The sequence below is a fragment of the Chlamydotis macqueenii genome, chromosome 2, assembly GCF_036417535.1.
Source record: "Chlamydotis macqueenii isolate bChlMac1 chromosome 2, bChlMac1.mat, whole genome shotgun sequence".
NCBI lineage: Eukaryota > Metazoa > Chordata > Aves > Otidiformes > Otididae > Chlamydotis > Chlamydotis macqueenii.
In genome coordinates, this window is record NC_141557.1 from 67,881,726 (window position 1) to 67,904,695 (window position 22,970).

A 22,970-nucleotide genomic window follows, 5' to 3' on the forward strand; every position below is an offset into this window, starting at 1 on the left:
CTGCTCTGTCCTGGATGGTGCATTCCCATCCCTTCCTGGTCGAGGAGGAACGTGACTTTCCTCTTCCACCATCAGCAAACTCTTAGTTTATCTGAGTTGTAACATCAAATGTCAGGTATCCTGCTGCTTACATACCACCACATCCTAAAAGTAAAAGTAAGGAGGGTGTTAGGGAAGATGAAGCATTGATAAATCTCATTCTTCTGTGAACAAAGAATAAATCTCACTCTTCTGTGAACAAAGTCCTCAGAGGGACTGTATTTTTGTCACTTCCCAGACAAATCTGTGGTGTATACACACAGTTTATGTGAGTATTTTTATTTTGATTATTGGTTCCAAAATTAGTTTGATCTGTGCCTTACGTTTTTACTAATGTCTGCTGTGGCAGGGGAGCGTGACACATACGGCAAGAAGCAAGAGAGTATTGGATACTTACTACTGCAGGTACCCTGTGGGGAAGGCTGTAGGTTGTGGTGGCAGAGGAACTGTTACCATAGTTTCCATCCATATCATTAGTTCCCAGCTACTTTATCTGACATTTGGGAGGAAGAGAAAGACAGCATGCTCTGGCAGTCCAGCCAGCCCCCTCTCATAGGATTTAGCATCCTTCAGAGAAGAGGTGCAGGGTGAATGGCCCCTTTCCTTTTCAGGCCAGTTTGACTGGTAGCAGGATGTGGCATGGCTTGAAAGAAGGCCTGAAGAGAGTTACCGGGACAATTGACTGCGTCTGCCTGAGTGACTTGCAAGAATAGGCTGTTTGGCTCCTGGGGAGGAAGCCTGGAGAGGGTCGCAGTTTGCTTCCAAGAGAAACTTAGTGCAAAAAATTACAACCATGTAGGAAAAGAGAAGAGACCAAGAAGTGCAGATAGGACCTGATAAAGTTTCTTTTATCTTCAGAATTATATAAGGGTAGTACAGGTTTAACATCATGGAGTATATTGATTTTTATTTCATCCCTGTCGTAGTTCAGGCCCGATCAGGACCAGACTACGCAGTCTCTCTCTCACTCCCCCCACCCTCCGAGAGAACAGGGAGAGAAAATATAAGAAAAATGGCTCGAGGTTTGAGATAAGGACAGGGAGAAATCCTTAAAGTTACCGTCACGGGCAAAACAGACTCAACTTGGGGAAAACTATTCATTTATTATTACAAACAGCAGGATAATGAGACAGAGAACAAGATAACCTCCCTCCACCCCTCCCTCTTCCCAAGCTTAACATTATCTCTACTACCTTCCCCAGCCTGAGCGGCACAGGGGGGAAGAGGGAATGGGGGTTGCAGTCAGTTCATCATACGTTGTTTTACGCCGCTGCTTCATGGTCGGGGGAAGAACTCCTCACATTCCTCCCCTGCTCCGTTGTGGGGTCCCTCCCACGGGCCACAGTCCTTCGTGGAACTGCTCCGGTGTGGGTCATCTCTTCCACGGAGTGCAGTCCCTTCAGAACGGCTGCCCCAGCCGGCCCTCCACGGGCCACAGCTGCCTTCAGGCATCCACCTCCCCTGGTACGGGGTCCTTCACGGGCTCCAAGTGGATCTCTGCTCCTCCGTGGACCTCCATGGGCTGCAGGGGGACAACCTGCTCCACCATGGTCGTCACCACAGGCTGCAGGGGAATCTTGGCCAGGAGCCGCATTACTCCTCCCCCTCCTTCTGAACTGACCTTGGCGTCTGCAGCTGTTCCTCACAACAGGCTGGTAGATGTCTCTAAGGATCTTTTTTCACATCTTATTCACTTCTCATCTCCTCTCCACTTCTTGCAGCCGGGCTGGACCGAGTCGGGCCCAGTCGGCTGCCTGGCGAGAGGCCAGAGGGTGAGGCCTGCAAGGCCCATGAGGCCTGCGCCTCCCCCTCTGCGCCTCTGCCCCCGCTCAGCTTCTTCACATCTTCTCTCTTTTTTTTTTCTGTTTTCCCCTTCTTAAATACGTTATCGCAGAGGCGTTATCACGGGACATTCTGCTACCAATCGGCTCGGCCTTGGCCAGCAGCGGGTCCGCCCTAGGCCTGGCCAAGTCCACTGAACAAAGGGGAGCAACTTCTAGCAGTTTCTTACAGAAGCTACCACCTTAGGCCCCCCCTCACTAAGCAAAACCACGACAATCCCTCTGTGCCCCTGATAGCTCATTTTTGTGTTAATATTTAGTAATCTTTGTTGGCAAGAGGTGAATGTGATTGATGGATGTTTTATGCAAAAGTGACCACTTTGCTCCTTATCAGAATGAAGTCTGTGCAGCAGATAAAGCATGTCTTGTGTCTTTTCTTTGGTTTTTTTTTTTTTTTTTCTTCTCACTGTACGTCTAATGTAGTTTTACAAGAGAAGTGGTGAGTCCCTGGTAATAGCCGGATGGTAGAGAAGCCTTCAAAAGGCTGGCCCCATGGGAAGCGCAGATATCTGGTTTCAGGTATGGTTAAATTGCAAGCTGCAACCCCTGCAAGAGGTTAAAATGCTCACAACCTACTGACCGTGTGACTTTTATCACTTCCTGCCAGCAGATGGAAAATTTTATTCAAATGGTGGGGATTAATGGAGGACTTAATTGAACAGGAAGTTTTTCAGCCATTCAGATGATGGCTAAAATGATCCATACACTGTTACTTCTGACATCTCTGCCAGCAGTAATAATATTATGGCCTTATGGCTACTGCAAGATGCTTTTAGGGCAAAGGTGAAAGATTGCAAGAATTGAGATACTCATGTTTTCCTGAGATTGGAAAACAAGAATGAAATGATCTGTAAAATAACTTTTTTTTTTTAAAAAAAAAATTCGATGGCAGAGAAAAGGCTGCTCAAAGGGAAAAGAGAATTTTACTTCAGTGGCAGGGCTTTGATCTTCCATTCTCTTGAGTTTTAGCAGTTGGTCAGATTACTAGGGAGGGAGCTGCTGATATGTTTGGTATTATTTGGCATATCATTCACCATTCAGTCTGGATCTGCAACCCTTTTGAAGGGGAATACGGAACAAAGGACAGCACTGAATTTATCAGGAACTGGGGTTACGGGTAGCGCTGGAGGGTGTTGCATGAGTAAGGAAGTGGGAAGCTCTGTCATCTGAACCGTGCTCGTTTTGTTTAATGTCTCCTGGTTGGGAACTTGGAAGCAAGCAGGTTTTGCAGATGTCCCTCAGGTGTCTGAGAACGCTAAAAACAATACTAGAAGGATACTGAAGTTGCACAGTGTGTTGTGCTGAAAGCAGCTTTGACTTTCCTGTAATTTAATAGGGGGAAAAATGCTCAAGTTTTATTAAAATGGGCAGGTTTTAACATTCTGTAGGCTCTGTTCCATAGGGTGGGAAATCTTTTTTATGGCCAAAAAGGCTTTTGAAAAAAAAATCTGTGCTGGATAACAAGGTCCCTGTTATATGTAATCCAGCGCAGACAGAAGGACGATGTTGCAGAGTGGATGAAGTGGAAGGGGAGACCATTTTGCACCCCTCGGCTTCCTTGCACTGGCTTTGCTGAAGATCAGAAAAATAGCAGGGTTCCTTTGCTCTTTCCTACTTGCAGCGAGTCCAGGCAGCACGACCTTGCTGGTTCTTTGCCAGTAGGTGGAGATCGTGTAAGTGAACTGGAAATTACGTTCTCCTTCCAGTCTGGAAGGGGTTGGTTAGTGTGTTCACCTCCTTTACCTTCAGCACATGGGACAGGGTTTAAGGTGAAAAAAAATAATTCTATTTTTGTGGTCTTTTCTTTAAAGAAGAGTTTGTCAGGACATAGTATTTACTCAGACATCTGCTAATGATTATTAAAAAGCAAACAAATGTGAACAAGTTCATTTATTTTTTTTTTTCTGCTGCTGTGCTTTTGTATTTTAATTTTCTGGCATGTGGTGATGCTCTTCTCTGTGCAACAGCATGGCATAAAATGGCAGGCCTAGCCTAGAATCATGGCTTGCTTACGTCCTTCCTGTAGAACTTGCTGGTATGGGGTGGTGAGTTTGGCGTAGGCTGAGAAGCAGGAGCCTTGGGTCATGGTACCAGAAAAGAGGGGGAGCCCCCATTTCTGGATGCAAGGACCAGTAACTGTCCATTTACCAAGTGCTTCTGTAGGTGTTCATGCTCAGCTGTGCTTGGTAAGCAGCTTGCGGGCTGCTCTGGTGAAGAGGACCAAGTAGCAGATGGAGATGGGAAATGCTTCAGAAGAAGAATGGTTCCAGAGCATGGCGCAGGAGCAGAAGCAAACTGCACGGGATGGAACGTAAGGAGGAATCAGAAGCTGTTGAAGCTGATGGAACTGCTGAAATAAATGCTCGTCAACTGGCACTCAGTACTGATCCACACTAATGAGGTGACTCCCACCGTAGCTTAGTCCCAGAGAATGAGGCTGTCTTTTCTAGTCTCGCAAGCTACTCTAGTGAGGGATCTCTGCAGCATTTATAGCCTGGTGAACAGCAAGGAGAGAGATGTATCCAGGACATAGCACCCTTGAAAATGGACTGGTGCCATACTTTCCTGTTTCTTGTCCCTTCTCAGTGGGCATGCTTTTGAATTACTACGCATGTAGCTTGTGTGAGCATATCTGAGCTTGCCCAATTGAATACTGTTGCCTGTGGTGGCAAAGGTGTCAGGAATAATCAGGACCTTGGGAGGAGTGTTGTAGGACTCAAAGCGAAGTGTCTGCAGCATTGTTGTTTGATTCCCATGTTAACTAATGAATTTGAATTATTAGCCTGGGTGGCTTTATGCAACCTGCAATGTGGTAGACAGTGTAGACACAGCTGGAGTACAACCCGTAACAGTCAAAGGTGAAAGTACGTGTACTTGTGTTCTTAGACTAGAAATGAAGCTACTCCAAAATGGGAATTTTTAAAAACCATTACAAGACAAGGGGAAGGATGGTACCACCTGTCTCCAGTATTCAGAAGGATCTCTTCTGCCATCTGTTGCCATGTACAGCTCACCACATTGCCCACATGAAGGAGAAAAAATTCCTGTCCAATCTCAGATGGGGACAACCCTGGATTTAAAAGAGCCATTGTCTTGCTGAAATAGATTGTCCAGATCCTACACTTACAGAGGAATAAGCCTTTGGACTTGGATTTATGGACAGTCTATAGGACAGTTACTACAGTGTGATCTGATGATAAAGGCAGCTAACTGTAGGAAAATGGCTTCTTGGGAGCTTTGTTCAGCTGCCGTATCCTCATTTTGTCATGCTCCCGCTGCTCCTTCTCCCTAGGCAGCAGCTGATATACTTTCTTGCTGCAGCCATCAGCACGTCGGACGGGTGAAAGTGTCTGAGTATTTAATGTACTTAAACCTAAATCAATCTTTCTGCTGAAGACTGGGCAGGAAACACCCCCTTGTTGAGAGGCTTGAAGGTAGATGTATGGTTTTGCAATTGTATTGTGCTGGAGTTGCATCTTCGTAACTTAGGGTCCTCTTTTGGTCTGAACGTGACCAGGGAGCTTGCAACCCTGTGTACAGCAGTGCAGGAGTACAAATTACGTAAGATAAGCATAGGCTGTTCATGCATCAGGTCCAACTAAAATCAGTTGCAGCAGTAGGATGAGAAGTTACCCATGCTTCTAGAGAAGGGCTGCAGGCTTGACTAATTACGCTTTTTTGGGTTGTTTCTTGTTCCTCTTTGCTTCTGTGTATCCTGAGGTCTATGAAGGGGACTCAGGTTCACACTGGGAAATCCTACTGCTACATCAGGGTGGCATCAAAATTCCCTGGCCACCATGGATGTCCCAGGACAAAAACCCAGGGCATTTAGTACCCAGTGTGGTTTGTCCTTCTCAAGGTTATCTAGACCACTGAAACATCTGAACTGCCTGGATCTATAGCTGAAATCTGAATGCAGTGTTAGTTTTCTACAAATTCTTCTATACCATCTAGTATGGTCCTCATTCTGGCAGGCAAGATCTGTGTCCCTCTGTCATTGTGGCTGCTTGTGTATGTGAGGCTTGTATATGGTGGCTGGAGTTGTCCAGTTCCTCCACAGTTAATGTGGTGGGGGGTGGTAAGCAGTGTCCAGCGGCTTTTAAGAACTCCCACTTTGCCCAAAGGATACTTAGTGGATATAAGTATCTCTGCTAAAATGCATGAAGTGAGACGGTTTTGGAGACTGCAAACATCTTCTTGTGATCAGTGAGTATGGTCAGGAAAAATAGATGATCCCAGAATTAATGATAATTTGAACAGTTTTTAGCAAACAAGTTTAAGTTGCATATGGATTAGCTTGATTATCGTTCCTTAGATGTCATTCCCAAGCACCTTCCCACTGTTTGCAGGAGAGGAGGTTCTCAGAAACCAACCCTTGCCCATGTAAAACAAATACAAACAAACAAACAAAAAAAGCACAAAGGAAAGTGTGCATCCATTCATTGTGGCTAACATTTTAGAGCAAGAAGTATTATTTATGGAAACGGGCCCTGTTAGGCTCAGCAATCACGGACTGAAGGGAGATGGGCTTAGTTTTTTGCTTTGATTTGTTCACTTGAGGATTTAAGGCTGGTTTAAAATTGTGTCATTGATTTAGGCCCAATTTTAAATTTTTGGACCAGAGAAGCTAAAGAAGATTGAGTGATCTTGCAAATAATTTTGAAGGAGTCATGTGTTAGTGTTACTACATGTTTTGCCCTGGTTACCTGCACTTGGTGTCTGCACAGATGGAAGCAACTGAGTCTCTTACCCTCTAGTTCCTTCCTGGTACGAACAGATGTGGAGACACAGATGAGGATTCAATCTCAGTTTCCACTACTGCAGGCTTGCTGGCAGTAGCGATCGAGCCAGCATGTTGTTGAAATGGGCAACAGATACCACTAACACAGGCAGAACATACTACCCCAGAAGCTTAGTGGGATGTGGGAGAGGGAATGCAGCTCAAAGGACTCCTCCTACACCAGCTTTCTTCTCTCGCTGTGATGCCGTTTATTCACCTGACGTTGTAACTTGGGACACAGTGGTTGCAGCGGTATGTGAGTACATATGGATAGACACACTGCCTAGTACTACCACAGCTAACACTTGCCCTCGAGTGTGCTCCAGGGAGGGCCAATAAGATCTCCTTGTATTCTGAAGGCAATTCTTTTGGCTTATCCAAGTGATGTTTACCCTCACAGCTGGGGGGGGGGGGGGGGGGGGGAAGTTTAATTTAAGTTTTGGCAGTGTTGATGTAGACAGCTTGTTGGTTTGAATTCTGGAGCCCTTTTCTCTTGAACTGGTGATCCTCTAGAAGGTTACTATTTGGAGTGAGTGTCTTGGGCTTTTGGGCTTGTTCTGAGGAGTGAGAGGGTGAAATACAGCTTAGCTGTGCTTCCCGCTGGCACATGCGATAGTGATCAGGATTTCCCAGTTGTCCCGTGAGGAATGATATGTCCAGCATCGAGTTTTGCATGCTCACCTTGGGCTTGCCTAGAAGTGCCTGTCACGTGGTTGATTTTGTTTGAGCTGGAAATTACACACTTGATAATAATCTGATCTGCAGCAGATGCCTGGCTATTAAAGACTAAATTACTTTTTTTTTTTTTTTTTTTTCAATGAGGGCAGAACATGTCTACAGCCTATCTCTTCCAGATATGCTTACCTTAATAAACGAAGCTGCACGCACGCACAAGTGAGTCTTTGCATAGAGCTGTGTGGTGCGCTAGACCAATTGTCATGTTCAACAGTGCTAATGAAACCAAATGTGTAAGCTGTGTATTGGCTCTGATCAGAGCAAAAGATGGTGCACTTTGGACCCAATCCAGATAGGGGTAGGGACAAGTAAAACTCAGAGATAACTATTTCACCAAGCCAGTGAAGTGTCATAGTAAGGAAACAAATAACCCAGGTACAGGCAGAGGGGAAACTGTCGTGATATTAGCATGGAGCAGTCAGTGCAAAAGCAAAAATCAGTGAGGTGGAGCGCCCATCTGTCCAGAGCCCTCCCTGTAACAGGTGCTAGTGGCTGGTGGAAGGACAGCCATAATGCTTGACTGTGACTGCGTGTAGCTGTATGGGATGGTCAGGTTGAGACAGCAATATGGGAAACGTCCCACAGAACCAGCTGTATGCACGTGAGGAGAAACTCCTGAAGGGAAAAAAGGAAATATGTGGTGCACTGAATTTCTGCGGCCCAGATCAAGAGGCATAATACTGAAAGAGATCCAGGAACTGCAAAGCCTAACTAAGCAATAACAAGAAACCCAAACTGTAATGTTTTGATTCTAGAGAAATCAATTTGCTTAAAATATTCCACTAAAAATAAATTCCAATCTAGAGGAGCTTCAAAAAGTATATTTTGTGTTGGAGAGAAATGTCTTCCAGCATAATCTGAATATGTACACTTGGGATATTTTTGTTGTGGAGTTTTAGTCTCTGGCTAAAGACCTGAAGAGTTGGTTCAGAAGAAGAGAAGAGTACTAAAAGGAGGTGAGTCTTCCTTAGGCTGAGGCTTTTTTTGAACTCTGTGTCATACGTAGGTGTTTAAAATCTCTCAAAAGCAGTAGAAGGAAAATAATGGTCTGTTTCTGGCTGCATGTTGGGTGTTTGCGTGACGTTTAGATGTGGTATTATTTTGAGTTCTTTCCTCATCCTTTTCCTTTTTGCAAAGCTTTTTCTGTTTGCGTATTTATTGGTCTTACATAGCATATACCCTTTCAATGGGGACAGAATGAGCGATTTATTTGGAGGATGCAAGCAAGATTTTTGTTGTTCTTTTTGCCACTCATGCCAGTCTGTCTCGTGTTGCCAAATGTACACTAAATAGTTCATTGCAGCAGAAATTGTTGCATTAGCAAGCAAAGAGCAAAAGCCGCAGCAGTGGTGTTATGTGTTTATCACACACAAAATGTGTTTCTGAGCACTTTTATCACTGCCTTACCTATTCTGCTGTGCTCAAAAGTGATGCGTGAATGAGTACGACGAGCTGCTACGCTTGATCTGATGTAACTGTAGTGGAGAGGGGTACCTCCTTTTTTTGGCAGCAGCTTCACACTTACATTGGATTAAGTGTAATGTGAAACCATACCTGAAATAATTGGTTTTATGCTTCTGGAGTTTTTCATGGGGATACGTAAGATTATTAAGATGCATACAGCCCTTCACAAGGAAACAGTTTAAACTTGTTGCCCATGTTTTGAAATTTTTATGTTTCTCCTTTGCTGGCCTACGTTTTAAACTGGTCATCTTTACACAAATCTGGAGCAAAGGCTGCTTAAAAGCTTGGCTTTTGTTTCCTTACCTCAGTGCCTCATCCTAGTGTGTTGGAGCTGCAGAATAGCTTGTTTCTTGCTCATGGCTCGCTCTGTACACTCTCAGCCATTGAAGCAGAAGCCCGTGGAGCACATGCCTATCCATGCAAAGAACAGTAGTTGTTGCAGAAACCTAAAGGATGCAGCTGTTACAAAAGGATGCCTTTGTTTACTAGTGTTCGTAAGTCAAATTGGTGATGCTTCCACCTTGTAACTGCTCAGGGTTTTAATAATAATAAAAAAAGAGTATTTCGTAAGGAGCAGGCCTGTTGTTGTGGCACTGGTGAGTTCACACCAAGCGGGAGGAAGTACAGCAAATATCAACAGAGGTGTGAGAGGAGAAGCATCTCAGACACATCTGACCATACAGCACCAAGTCTCCACAGCCTCCCCAGGAACTGGCAAAGCTTGAGGGTTGTAGCCTGAAGCTGGGTGGAGGGAAGGTCTGGCATTTTCACTGCCCTCGCTGAAATGACAGGCCCCCCCCACAGGAGCATGGTGGGTAGGGGAGAACTGGTGCTGCTGCTGCCCCGTGGGAAGCAGGCAAGCAAAATGAGTGGGGAATTGTTTGTACTGGGGAAGGATGGCTAGCTGAGAGTGTATTTTCAAAGACAGATTGAACCAAAAGTACCTTCAGTTCTCTAATTGATTTCATGTCTGTGCTGGACTTACAAGTCATTCCCTAATCCTCTTTCAGTGCTCTAGGGATCAATAATGGGGATGCTGCAAACAGCCCTGGCCGATCCTTGCTGCAAAGGGTTAATTTTGAACCATGAAACAGGCTTAACCTTTACTTTTCGGGGAGGTGGTGGTTGTGGAGTCTTCCTAACTGCTTATCTGTGATCACATGAGATTTGAGCAGGCAGTTTGAGATGCGGTGAGTGGATCGTGTCTGTTCCTAACAGCCAAGCTGAGGAAGGACATCAGTGGGGAAAAATTGCTCTGCAGATGAGAGCAGCAGGCAGGTTGCTTCTAACCTTTAGAGTCTCTGGCGAGAGAGAGTACGTTTTGTGCAGAACAGAAGCCAACGCAAAGTGTTTTTCTCTGGCTACATGTGTGGTTTTGGTGATAGAAATGTAATTGGCTGAAATTAAAATCCCATTCATCCTGTGCGGGTGTCTTCCATGTGCTTGAAGGAATAGAGCTTTGCAAAGCAGTCTGAGTAATTTTTGGGATATACAGGCCTATACAAGACCTTCCTTCTGGAAGGGTAATTGTTCAAGGTACGAGGAAATCTATGTGTTCAGTTGTCTTTTAGTTCCAGTTCAGAAATTATAAGCAGCGCGATAAAAAAATTATAAACACCGTGCTGTATTTGCCATTAAGGAGGTGAAAATAAGCAGTAAGAATGGGTGGTAGTTTTTGTTGTTTGGGGGAGTGGGAGTTGGATAGTGACGACATGGACAATTTTATGCAGAGTTCAGGAAGAAAACTGCTGATGCTACTTTTATTCTCTGTTGTCGTTACGGGATGTGTGTATATGTGTGTACAAATACTGCTGGGATTTTAAATACTTTTTTTTTCTATGTTAGCCACAAAATTGTGGAAGTTTAAAATAAAGTACCAAACTACTTCTTACCCAACTATTTAAGTTTAATATCCATGAAAAAGAAGAGGTTTGCCAATTACGTGTTTCATCCACACTGAACTATAACTGTGCTTTCCATAAGTCATAACAGTCAAGCCTGCCATGGAGTGACAAGACCAGGCTTTTCCTTCGGTGTTATTTGATACGTGTTTCAGTTTGACATTATGTAAATACTCTGCTATTACGGAAGAAAATGACATAAAATTGCATCCTTTCTCAATGATGTTTTAAGTTCTTTCAGTAGCTTCTCTCCTTTTTGAAGCTGTAATAAAGATAATAATTAGAATCCCAGTTGCTTAAGTGAGAAATTAGTATGTCCTTAAATGCTGAGCCGAGTCAGGTTCCCAGTGAGACCCCCTCTGGGTATCTGTCCTGCCCCAAAGCGCTTTCCCTAATACCAATTTGCGTTCTAGCCATATTAAAGAAAATCATATTCATTGCCACCTAGCAGTTAATCAGAGGCTTCAGATAGGTTTGAAATAATTTGCAGCCTGACTGCCAAGACCATCTGCATCTGTTCATTTCCTACAGCTGTGCCTGGGCACGCTCTGAAACTTACTGGAGTGTGTCGGTCCGTTGCCCAGTACCAGGATTGAGGCAAATTCACTTCATGCATGTCCTTCGTCCTTATAAATTTGTCACAAATACTGCTTAACCCCACCCCAGACCTCCTTGCTTACTGCCTTCTGGGCTATGGCCAAGGGAACAAAAATCTAATGGCTTTTACCTGGTATTTTCCCTGTCAAAAATATCTTTCCCTAAAGGTTTTGATTTGTTTTTGTAGAACTGGGCACTAACATAGATAACTTGTCTATTAATATATGTTTTACCATGTAGATAAGATTCTAGCAGATTGGAATAAATTAAAACCTTAATGGGCTAAAATAAACCTCATTTGTAAATTAATTAAAAAAAAAAAGAAGCAAAGAACACTAACACTTAAAAAAAAAAAGACATTTTCATGGTGCAAAATACAGCTTAAATTTCCAAATAAGTGAATGGTAAACTGTAATTGTATGATGTGCGAGAAAACACTCAGAACATATGAAATAGCACTCACAGATTTTATGGTCAAGATGTTCCCTTTCTGGTTTTCCAAACTGTCACAGAAGTTATCAAAGGGTAAGCCAAATAAAATACTGTATTTGCAGTTGACCTGGGTAGGGATATGGTATTTGTGGGAGCTGGATTCGTATCTCTCTCTCTCTCTCCGTCCCCCTCCCTGTCCCCGTTTCCTTTTAAACAGTGATTTCTTAATGTTCTGATGTCTCTCCTGCAAGTTCTGCCTAACGTGCTTCTGATATGCTCTTGTTTCCACAGGCCAAGGCTGCAAGCACAAAGGAAGTTTGCTCAGTCCCAGCCAAACAGTCCCAGCACAACTCCAATAAAGATAGTGGAGCCGTTGTTACCCCCTCCCGCCACTCAGATTTCTGACCTCTCCAAAAGGAAGCCCAAGACAGAAGATTTTCTCACTTTCCTCTGTCTTCGAGGTAGGAGTCTTGCAGCAGCTTAGCGGGGCAGTCTCATTCAAAGAATGAGCCACAGCACCGGGCATGGCGTAGCAGCTAGACAAGTGTGCTGGTGCTGCACTTGAATATATTGTGTGTATTTCAGCTCTTAGCAATTTGACTGTATCTGCAGCAGGAGCAATCGAGTTCATGGTTGGAAAGACCATAAAATGAGGCCAGTAATAGTGCAAAAGGAAATTTCTTTTATGCTTAGCACTCTGTTATCCTGAATGGGCTTTTGTCTAGCTCTCTTAAGTCCTCCCCCATTCTCTGTTTTGTCTGACTGTAAAATGAAGAAGTGCTTAACTTGCCTGAGTACTTGTTCCTGCAAGAGGAGAAATCTGGTTGAAAATTCCCCTTCTCTGCCTACTCACTGTCCTTTATTGTTGAATCTGAGTGAGGCTTTTCATCTGATAGTGAGTGGAGGGGTTGCTCTTGTTCTTCCTAGCTGCTCCGGGAGCTGGATTGTTCCTGTGATGATAATTAAAACAGGTGAGCCTCTCCACTCTGCAGCCCATGTGCAGATGAGGTATCTGAAGTTGAACAGAGAGAGACCTGAATTATCTCACAATAGCACGTGCCTGAGCCTGGCTGGAGTTGAATGGTGTGTGTGTCTGGGATCACTGCTGTGTGTCTGCGAGCCTGCATGCCAGACTTGGGGACCTTAGTGTGAGGTACAGCTGTCTGTCCAGATTAAGCTGAAGAAGGAGACCTTACCTGAGTGGTCATTTTCATTTGGACTTTCCATGGCCTCATGTCCCAAATCGTGCACTGAAGATAGCATTTTTCAGTTTAATCTCCCAGCTATCCTGTTAGCTCTCGTGGTATGTTTCTATTTCAGCAGCTGCCCCCACATCCCCTTAGCTAGCCACGGCTCCATCCTTCATGTGCTGAAATGCTGCCTCTTGCTGTTGTTTCATCCCTTTACCTGATGAAAAGGTGGGCATTTGTTACAGTTAAGGTTTGTCTGCAAAAGTCTTACCTAGTGGATTGAATCCTTCAAAGCTTGTGTTTGAGTTTCCCTTTCCAGGATTGAGGTCTTCGTTGCATCTGCAAGCAGGACTGCTCAGTACCACCCATAGCTTCCTGCTGAGGCTTTCTCACCATAATGCAGCATGGTTTGATTTCTTTTTTCTTCTCCTCTGTGAGATTTTAGGGTAGTGGTAGCTTTAGATCGGTTGCTAATATATCTGTCTTGACTCTGGTCCAATATGGAGCCTCCATCCTGTTGGGACTTCTGGTAAAGCCGGTGGGTGGAGGAGATGGAGGGGGGTGGTTTGCTATCTTTTGTGTTTGTTTAAAGGATTGTGAGGAGCAGAGTCTAATGGAGTTTAAAGTGGTATCACAGTCCTCTGAAATTTAATCTGTGGAAATGTATTTCTAATTTAGTCTGCTGTGAGGTTGATCAGTCTGTTGGCAGCATGTCACTGCTGTGATCTGGGCCAACTGCCACAGTTGTTGGTGGGAAAATTCAGATGGTGGAGGGGGGATGCGTGTGTGTGTGTGTGAGCACACATGGCTGCATTCATACACTTTTTTCCACTGCTTGCTAACTAAGCATGTGTTATTTATAGCTTTGAAGGCACTTGCACTTAAAGAAAGGCAACCTGTGTGGGGATGTGACTTATCTCCATTTTTATTTCCTATTGTCTCTTAGCATTCTGCTTTACAATGCTAATAAGAAGCATGGGTACTTTTGTCCTATTCCAGTGCTTCATTCAGAAGGTTTGGTGGTGGGGTTTTTTTTTTATTTTAATCAGTGGCTGTTTAGCTCTTGCACCTGTAATTTTCTTCTTTGTTATTCATCTGTAGAATAATTGATGTTTTGTACTGTCAATTAAGAACTTGTAATTCATTCCTAATTTCTTCAGTATGCAGGAGTACTCCTATATTTCAGACAACACGTGCATTCAGACGGCAAGATCCCAATTACAATTGTATTAAAAACCGTGAGGGAAAATCTTCTCTGAGAGCCACACATGGCATATTCTTGGTCTACTTAACCAGGCTGAAGAAAAGCAGAAAGGGGAGGCTGTCAGCTCTCTGTTTCAGCACCTCTACAAGCTTATTGCTCCATCACCCTTGTATAAAGCCTGAAAAGAGCCAGTAAAAACAGGGAGGGGGAAATCTTCTTGGATACCTGGTTGTGTTTCTGTGGAGGAGCAGGAAGGTGGCTGTGGCTCAGAGGGAGAGGGAGTGGGGTTGTTGAGATTGCTATTAGCATGGTTCTGGCTTTGATATCTAAACTGCTGTGTCCTTCAGGAGGCCCTGGCTGCCTGAGGTTGTGCCTGTTTGGTCCCTCAAGTGGTTTAGCTCCAGGTGGTGGTCTCTCTTGATGTGCCCATCGGAAGAAGGAGGTGGAAGCTGGTTCTTAATATGCTTGCAGGAAGTTCATGTAGCAGCCTACTGATACATCCAGCTCCAGAAAGGTCCCACAAGTGGCCTTTCAGGGCACTCTTAGGCTTAGTTTGGTGCTGCTCTTCTGGTGGTACCCAGTGAGCCTGGGCAGGGAAGAGCCAGCAGCTTACTTAAACGCTGCGTAGAGAAAACTTGTGATTTTTTTGGAAAGGGTTTGTTTGGGTTTTGAACCTCTGTGCTATTGTTTATTGAAGTGTTGAGGGATTCAAAATTGCTTGCATAGTGGGATGTGGTTTTTCTGATTTTTGTCCAGATCTGTCTGTCCAGCCCTGATGATTTGCACTTTCATAATGAAATGCAACACACAATTACATGGAAATAAAGAGGACAACACTTCAAAAGTTTTTTTTTAGTAGTAGTAAGTGTAGTAGCAATATGATCCAGGACAGTAAATCCACGTTTGTGTGTATTTTTTGAGGGGGAGGTTGTTTTGTTTTATTTAGTTTTTAAAATTTTTTTGTAGTGTTGATACTCTCTTAGGTCCTAGTCCTTCAAAATACTCTGATGATATAGTCCCTGCATTCATTGTTGAAGCTTTTCTTCAGCAAGGGACTCTTCTCCAGGACTAATGTGAAAACAGCTCTGTGGTCACATCTCTGTCCTTGACCCTCCGCACCCAGTGGCAGTGTCAGAAGCATGGTGTAAATTCATGGCACCATGTCAGCATGCACTTTCATTTTTGTATTTTTAAACAAAGAAATTTAAAAATCCAGGTGTCCGCTAGAAGCTTGCTCTTCACTTCTCTAGAGAGTTTATTTTAAGCAGAAGCAGCTGAATTCTGTGAGTGATGGCACAGTGCTATCATGCGACAACATGGAAGAAAGGCCCTTGATGTGTGTAAGGTCCTATGTTTAGGAAAAGCAGTCCCATATACCTGGCCTTCTCCGATGTTTCAGAAATGATTCAAATAACTTTTATTTATTTATTTTAGCATCCTGTAATTTCAAAGGGGGATAATTTAACCAAGATGACCTGCTTGGTTTCATTATCCAGAATATAAGGGACTTCAGATGTATTTCTTATTAGTTTGTTTTTGAACCCTTGATTTGATAATGCAACATACTAATTACTTCTTGAAAGGTAAGCAGAGCAGAATGAAAAAACTGTAACAGTTGATGAATGTCTGAGCACGCTGGAATACATCTCACTGGCTCACTGGCCAGACTTGACAAAGCTCCTCTGCTTTCTATTATTTTAAAATCTTTTCCTTTTTTTTTTTTTTTTTTTTTTAAAAATTGTGACCTAGAATTTCCAACACAAGAAGGGAGTAGCGTAGATATCTCCGAAGTGTTTGTCTGCAACATTCTTATCTTTAAATAGCTTCTTTGAAGGAGCCCGTATGCCCTTTGCCAGAGGCATAATTAGTATCTTTCAGCAGCGCATGTAGATACGAGTGTGTCATCTCTGTGCAGTTGTACAGCAGCTTTCACTTTTACTGTATTTTCTGCCTCTGATCAAATTTTTCTTACTAGCTCCTGTTACAGTGCATTAAAGTTACCTTTATTATTGTTAAAATATTGCAAGTGAAATAATACACGGCTAAAGGTGGGGGGAGGAAGAAACAACTCCCTGTGAGCAATGGATCTTTGGCAAAAGGTGATAACAGGAAGGCTGTGATTAGGAGACTACATTTTAAGAAGTTTTCCCATGATCAATTTTCTAATTAAGCTGGGCCTCTGGGAATTACATGCTAGAGAATTTCAGGGATTCCTAAATAAAGATGGTTTAATTGAGATCTCAGAAATTGAGTTTTCAGGCTCTTCTAACAACTGTTCTGCAAAACGCGTGACTGTTCATTTTCTTTGAGTACTGCAGTGACTTAATGATACAATGGTTTCTTACAACTGGGCAAAACCAAAATAGAAAATCTCACTATAGCACAATTGTCCGAACTTCAGTAACTTCAAAATCACAGTGCCACAGTCCTCTTGCAGTTTGCTCTTAACCAAGCTTTTTGTTTTAAACACCTTGTGTAGTTGGTAGGCTTGGGGGCCTTCGATCCCAGTCTTCTATCCCCTGTCTTAGTAGGAGGTATTGTATTGTCTGTACCAGTAGACACCTACAGAGATTTTCCATCACAACAGGAGAGGCCCCAAAATCAAAACCTTGGGAGCTCTTAATTTTGGGCATGTTAGAAAATGACCATTAACTTGCATTGCTTTTAATGAGGCAGAAAGTACACTTGCCTGGTCATTCAGTGTCAGTAGGTATGCTGGCCTTTATGAGAGCCGACCACTGTCAGCTCAATCACATTCTTGAAGTCCCAGGCTTCCAAGGGAGCGCGTTCCCACTGTGGAGATGTACTCTCCAGATCAGAGTAAGCACGTTAAATAGCGCAGTGACTTGATTAGGCTGGAAGCAAAGCAATGAAATGCTGACACTGTCCAAAAACGTGATCTTCTTTGCAGCGTGGGTTAGTTTCTATAATTCCAAAATAATTCTAAAACATGAAGATTTATGATAATTTATTTAAAATCCTAAAGGGAGACTTTTTATCAATTTTGTTGTTAAATCATTTGATGTTTGAGACTGAAATTTTAGGATAGATTGAAAACACAAGAATAAACTTCAGGGTATAGAATCTTAATCGCACAAACCATTTAGTAAAAATAAGTTTGCATTTAGCCACTGAAATCTCACAATTCTGAAGTTCTTTTTTTTAAGTTAGGAGTATCATTGAAGTGTAAAAAAGAGGTATATCTCATCTCATACATGCAACCATGTAGTCCACCTGTGGAATATGCTGCACTGGGCTGGTAACTCACTCCCACAGTGGTTTAGGATAAGAGTACTTTAATCAGTGTTGGCAGGGAGAAGTGGATATGTGGGCTGACAGTGAAAAGGATGTGTATGAAGTGCACAGAGAGAGCTTGGCACCCGACACCGTGGCATTATTCCTTCCCAGGGGATGGGAGTGCTGCTAGAGGGCCATTCCTCCAGAAATGCAGCAAAGGCTGCATCTTCACATTGGTAGTGTGTAGTACGGCAGCCGAATCAAAGTTTTATCCTGATCTGCCTGTTTTGGGGTCCCTTTCTCATGTTAATGATTCCAATATCTACCTATGCAAAAAGCCACAGAGTGAAATTAGCTTTTTGAAATGGGAGACTAATCTTGTGGTTCAGCCTTTGTATTTGCCAGAGGCTCTCCCTGAGTCCCTTGGTGAGCTGCTTAGTTTTTCTGTAAAATGGAGCTCTGAATACCGGTGTTGACATAGCTGGACATTGTTTATGGATGAGCTACTGGCGTAAAACCCATGTGCTCTGATGGCAGCAGCAGTGCTTCAAAACCTCTGTGCCCACAGTTTTCGGGACCCAGGTGGGCAATATGAAGTATTCTGGCAAAGGCAATTCCTGCCCTTCCTCCCAGCCAGAAACATGTGCGCTTGCTTCTGTAACCTGTGAACGTTACCATAGGTTCAGTGCTCCGTGAAAGGCTTATTCTGTGCTAGGAATGGGGCTCAGGATCTTTTGGGTATGAAGCACAGCCTGGTAGCCTTCTGGGAACGGCAGCATGGTGGCTTGGGATTTACGGACTTGTCTTGTTCGTGGTAGAGAGGAATATAAAGTCAGAGGTCGAAGTGTATGCGGGAAGGGTTGATTTTGAGATTCAGCTCTGAATCTAGCAAGATTAGTGGAGGTAAATTGTCAGATACGAATCGTAGATGTGAGAAGCACTGTACTTTTTTTTTTTTTTATATTCAGTAGTCTGTTACTCTGGTGTATGTTTTGTGGACTTTGGAAAGTGAACCTTATGTTTTTTTTTTCCCTGAAGATTCATGCATTTCCCTAGCTTCACTCCATTTCCCTCAAAAAGAACATTTTTCTTTGGCTTTTTGGTTTTAGCTCTACTGCTTTGAAGAGTGGACCGAGAAGAAAATGGGGTTTATGTTATTACACTAGCTGATAAGTTAGCCGTAACACTAAGCATCTTGTGATTCATACAATGGCAAGAGGAAGGGAGAGTTTTAGCTTTGGTGTGTTTCTGAGCTCTATTTTGTTTCTGTACTTGGGATGGCCTTTTCCTCCTTCTCGCTCAGGCTCCAGGGAGCTCCCTCTGAGACGGTTCCTGCAGGTGGAGTCAGACAAGTAAGACACAATTGCTCTTTCCTATAGAGTTTATGCGGTTCATTCTCTTCTAGCCTTATTCTGTAAAATGACCATAAAGTGCAGGCATAAATTACATTTATTTGCACTTCAGGGACTTGGCGCTGTCCTGCCAAAACGTGGTAGGTAGGACATGTAATAAATGAGAAGCAGGCCCTAAATTTTAAGCACCGAGATGCCAGTACCTTGGGAGGATTTGGGAGGCAAGGTTTTTCCACCTGCGTACAGCCCCAAAATGGAGCCGTGTGTCAGAGGAGAAGCCAAAACTCTGGAGTGGCTTGTTATAGGGCTTGGCATGCTGTATGTTTATCAGGGCAGGCTTAAGTCCCACATACCTTGACCTGCCTTGTTCTTAAATCATTCCGATGTCTTAAATTGTTTTAAGATTTTCCCAAAGCACATCTGGGTTATGTTTAATTGTTAGGAGGAAAAAAAACAGAGGAGCTAGAGAGGGAGTCGGTGTAAATAATTCATGGAGAAGAATCCTCCAATTTTGCAGAAACCACAGCCCAAATTACAGAGAAGGCTCTTGGACTGAGATGATTTTTGTTGTGGTTGTAACATACCAGGGTTTGAATCCTGTCCAGATGAAAACATTTGGTTTGTACTTTAGTAAATATTGCAGAAACACTGCCAGCTAATTCTGAAGAGTAATGAAATAGTGCTTTTGGCAAAGCGCATGCACTTTCCATACTTCTGATTCCACTCTTCAGATCCAAATTCAGAGCTTTTAAAATATGTTTAGCTAGTCCAAGACAAAAGTTAATGTAATTTAATGAGAAACAAAACATACCGTAATTTAGGAGGGAAAATTACACATTTGTCAAATAAAAAAAAATAATAACCTCGTTAGTAAAATAAAATGGCTGAAAAAGAGTATAGTTTATTCTATTAATCAGGCACTTGCTGCTGAGGTCAACACATCTGTATGTACAGGTTACGTAAGCATCAATTCTGCCTACTGTTAGTAGCAAGCCTGAATTTTGCACATGCAAAGGGTAACATCTTTCTAAGAAAACTGCTAAAAGCAGCACCATGTTTTAAAACCCCATCTTTTACTTTGTACTTATTGTTGTATAAGCATCAAATTATTATAACAGAGGACATAAAATACATTTGTCATTCTTTCATATGCATTAGGCAACACTTTGTGTATAGTTGTGGTAATTGTTTTTCCTATATAGTTAGGTTTTCTTTTGTGTTGCTTTCACAATAGGAGGGGAGACAAAAATACTCAAGAGAGAATTTCAATAATAAAACTGCAGATACTGATGGAAAAGGTTGCCAAACATACTTCAAACCTCATTTTTTAGAGAGCTGAGTATCCTCCCTTTTTGTATTAATTCATAGTTCATTGTAACCATGATGAGTGAATTTAAGAAAGACAACTCGCCATTAATGATTTTCACAAAATTTGCCACACACAGCAATATCTCCTCACAGGAGCAGGAGCAGTAACTCCTCCTCTGATACTGGTGAGGAGGGGATACCTGAGGTTCTGTTGGCTGTCTGAGCTTTCCACCTGGCTTGCAATCCCTTAGTCAGCCAAGGCAATCTGTTAGGCTTTCAGAATTGTACGACGAGGGCCAGATTTGGTGATTTGGCCTTCCTGCAGTTATTTGGAGGAGGGAGAGAGGGCTGGGAAGTTCCCTCCAGGTTGCTGCCTGGCCTTGGCCGTAGCTTTTCTGCTCTCAACTGTGAGTTAACAGTGACTTGTTAAGTGGGAAAAGGTGAGTGGCAAGTGTCCAGATCAGGGAAGCAGGTTGACAGTGCTATCAGACAGATATTCCTGTTAAAGCTGCTCAATACAAGGTGTCCTTCCCACTTTACTGTATTTGTTACTATTTCAAGTCAGTAATTCCTTCAGTATCTTCTTTCTCCCATTGCTCCTGCAGCCTGTGTCCATCTGCTAACTTATCTCTCACCACTCGCCTTGTTCTCCAGCCCCAGCATATCTGAGCCTCTCCCTTCTTCTGCTCTGCTACTGCTGCATGTCCTTTCTTTCAGTTTACTCCTGCCATGGCTTCTCCTTCTTTCCCAACGTGTTGCGATTGCGTTTTCCCGTTCTCTGGTGATGGCACGTGCTTTTCTGCAAATATTGAAGCAAAACAAATTGGCTGTCTTTGGGGGGGAAAGGCATTTAGGAAGTGTGTGCCTAGACATCATCAAGACAGAATGTAAAACGTTCGGCTTCTACACGAGATTGGAAACATGCTGCTTTTCATGTTTTGTTTAATAACATGAAATGATGTATTAAGCTACACATTCAATAAGAAAAAGTGTTCGTAGAAATTTTCCGAATCTTTACTTGAGAGTTGGTAACATTACATTACTGTTACAGCATGTATTAATGGACTTTAATTTCCTTAGTCTGGGATTTTAATCTGGATCAGTTCCCTGATCTGGTTCACTGCATGGCCCCACAAAAAAATTACACTGCCATGGCTGAGCTGCTGGCACAGGAATAAGCACAAGTGGGCAGATGGAGGTAGATGCTGTGTAGACCACTTCTGATGCCATGAAAAATGTCTGTGCAGCCACAGACCGTCTAGATGGTTCCTTGTATAAAATGTCTTCTAAATAAGTGGTGAGAAGTCAATTTTTATTTTCTAGATTTCCATCAGATTTGCTGAGTGAGTGGGTTTTTCAGGTACCTGCTGATTAGGTGCATGGCGGGGTGGGTTTCTCGATGTGGAGGGCTGCTTGCATGCTTTTTTGAGGCACTGGAGGGCTGTTCCCCTGCTCTCGCCCTTCATCCCCTGCCGTGCTAGTGGTAGCAGCTGCCTGTGCAACTTGGGGGCTCCCAGCACAGGAGACTTATAAAATTCAATACAGCCACAGGCTCTCGTAACTCTCTCGCAGATTTTTCTGCTGTTTTCCTGGGGATAGAAAGTGAAGAAGTAGGGAATTATATATCTAGAGTGCTGAGACCTGGTATGCACCACCTCCCAGGCACAGATGTTGCCCTCTATTTGGAGCGTTGCAGCTTTTCTCTTTTGCTGTTGGTTATTAATTAAATTCTAAGGTCACTCTTTAGATTGCACTGGGTAGGCTTTGAGAATCATGCCTTGGTGCTGGGGAGGACGAGAGGAAGAGGAGGGCTGGTTGCTCATCTTTACTCTTGCTGTCTGGCTGGCAAAATATGTGCAAGAATGAACTGGCATAACTGCCCCGTGGGTCTCTGTTGCTGAGTGCGTCCTGGCAAAGACAGAGATGTGCAGAATAGTGTTGTAAATTAAAAAAATCAAGCACCTACAACTGTATGTTTTGTGAACGTGTGTGTAGGTATGTGTTTGGTGACCCTGCAGTTTTCCTTATTCTCATACCATTTTGAAGGCTTTTATCATCTTGCTGTCATACATCATTTTAATGATAAATATCTGTTATACATGGAGAAACTTGAGAGCAACAACTCTCAAGCAAGTCTGTCTGTAAGGAAAACCACTACTTTCTTAACTTGAGATGAAGACAGGCCAGATTTATGAGGAAAGGCAATATATTTTGTTAGACCAACTGATACAGATGGAAAAAACAAACCAACTCTTGAGTGCCCATTCTTCTCCACATCGCCAATGATCCTTGACATTAGTGGCTACAATAACACTACTTTGTATTGTTTGTATAAATTAGCAGCTTTGAGTAAAAAGTGGGGTCCGCTGTAGAGGTAGGCTATGGCATCATATACACATCCCTGCCTGGTCTCAGAGCCAATGAGGGATATTTAGGACAGGAATCTTTATTATCATAAAGAATGTGAGCGATCACATAGCTTCCACTGTTAATGGTGCAGCTTCGCTTGTATACGCTTCATTAGTTCTTCAGTCATGAGAAGTCTGAGTTTTATTTCCATGCGTTTTGGAGGGTTTTCTTAGCTCTATGCTTGGTGTAAACCACCAGTGCATGTCAACTGCTTACACTTACACGTTAGGTGTTGCCTGATCAACATAATTGTCATTCTTTTAGCTTGAATGAAATCACAGTGTACTTAACAGACTTGTCTTTCCTTCAGGTTGCTCATAAAGGGAATTTGCATTTTCAGTATTTTAAACTGGTCTTTTCTCAGCCTCTTGGACATGTTTAGCTACATAGATTTAAAGTGAAAGTAGTTTTAACCAGCTCAACCAATAGGTGTGAACAAATTCTCAGTATTTGAGGCTATTCCAGAACTTAAATCTTATTA

At 43.1% G+C, this 22,970-nt stretch overlaps 1 protein-coding gene across 3 annotated transcripts in view; it reads left to right on the plus strand.

Annotated features, from left to right (window-relative positions):
* The window catches only part of JARID2 (jumonji and AT-rich interaction domain containing 2), a 225,360-nt gene that overhangs the window by 146,049 nt on the left and 56,341 nt on the right, over positions 1 to 22,970 (plus strand). For all 3 annotated transcript variants that reach the window (XM_086740168.1, XM_086740167.1, XM_086740169.1), the window contains one exon: positions 12,081 to 12,250. In XM_086740168.1, coding sequence (XP_086596294.1) covers positions 12,081 to 12,250 — 170 coding nt within the window. The remainder of the gene's footprint in view (positions 1 to 12,080; positions 12,251 to 22,970) is intronic.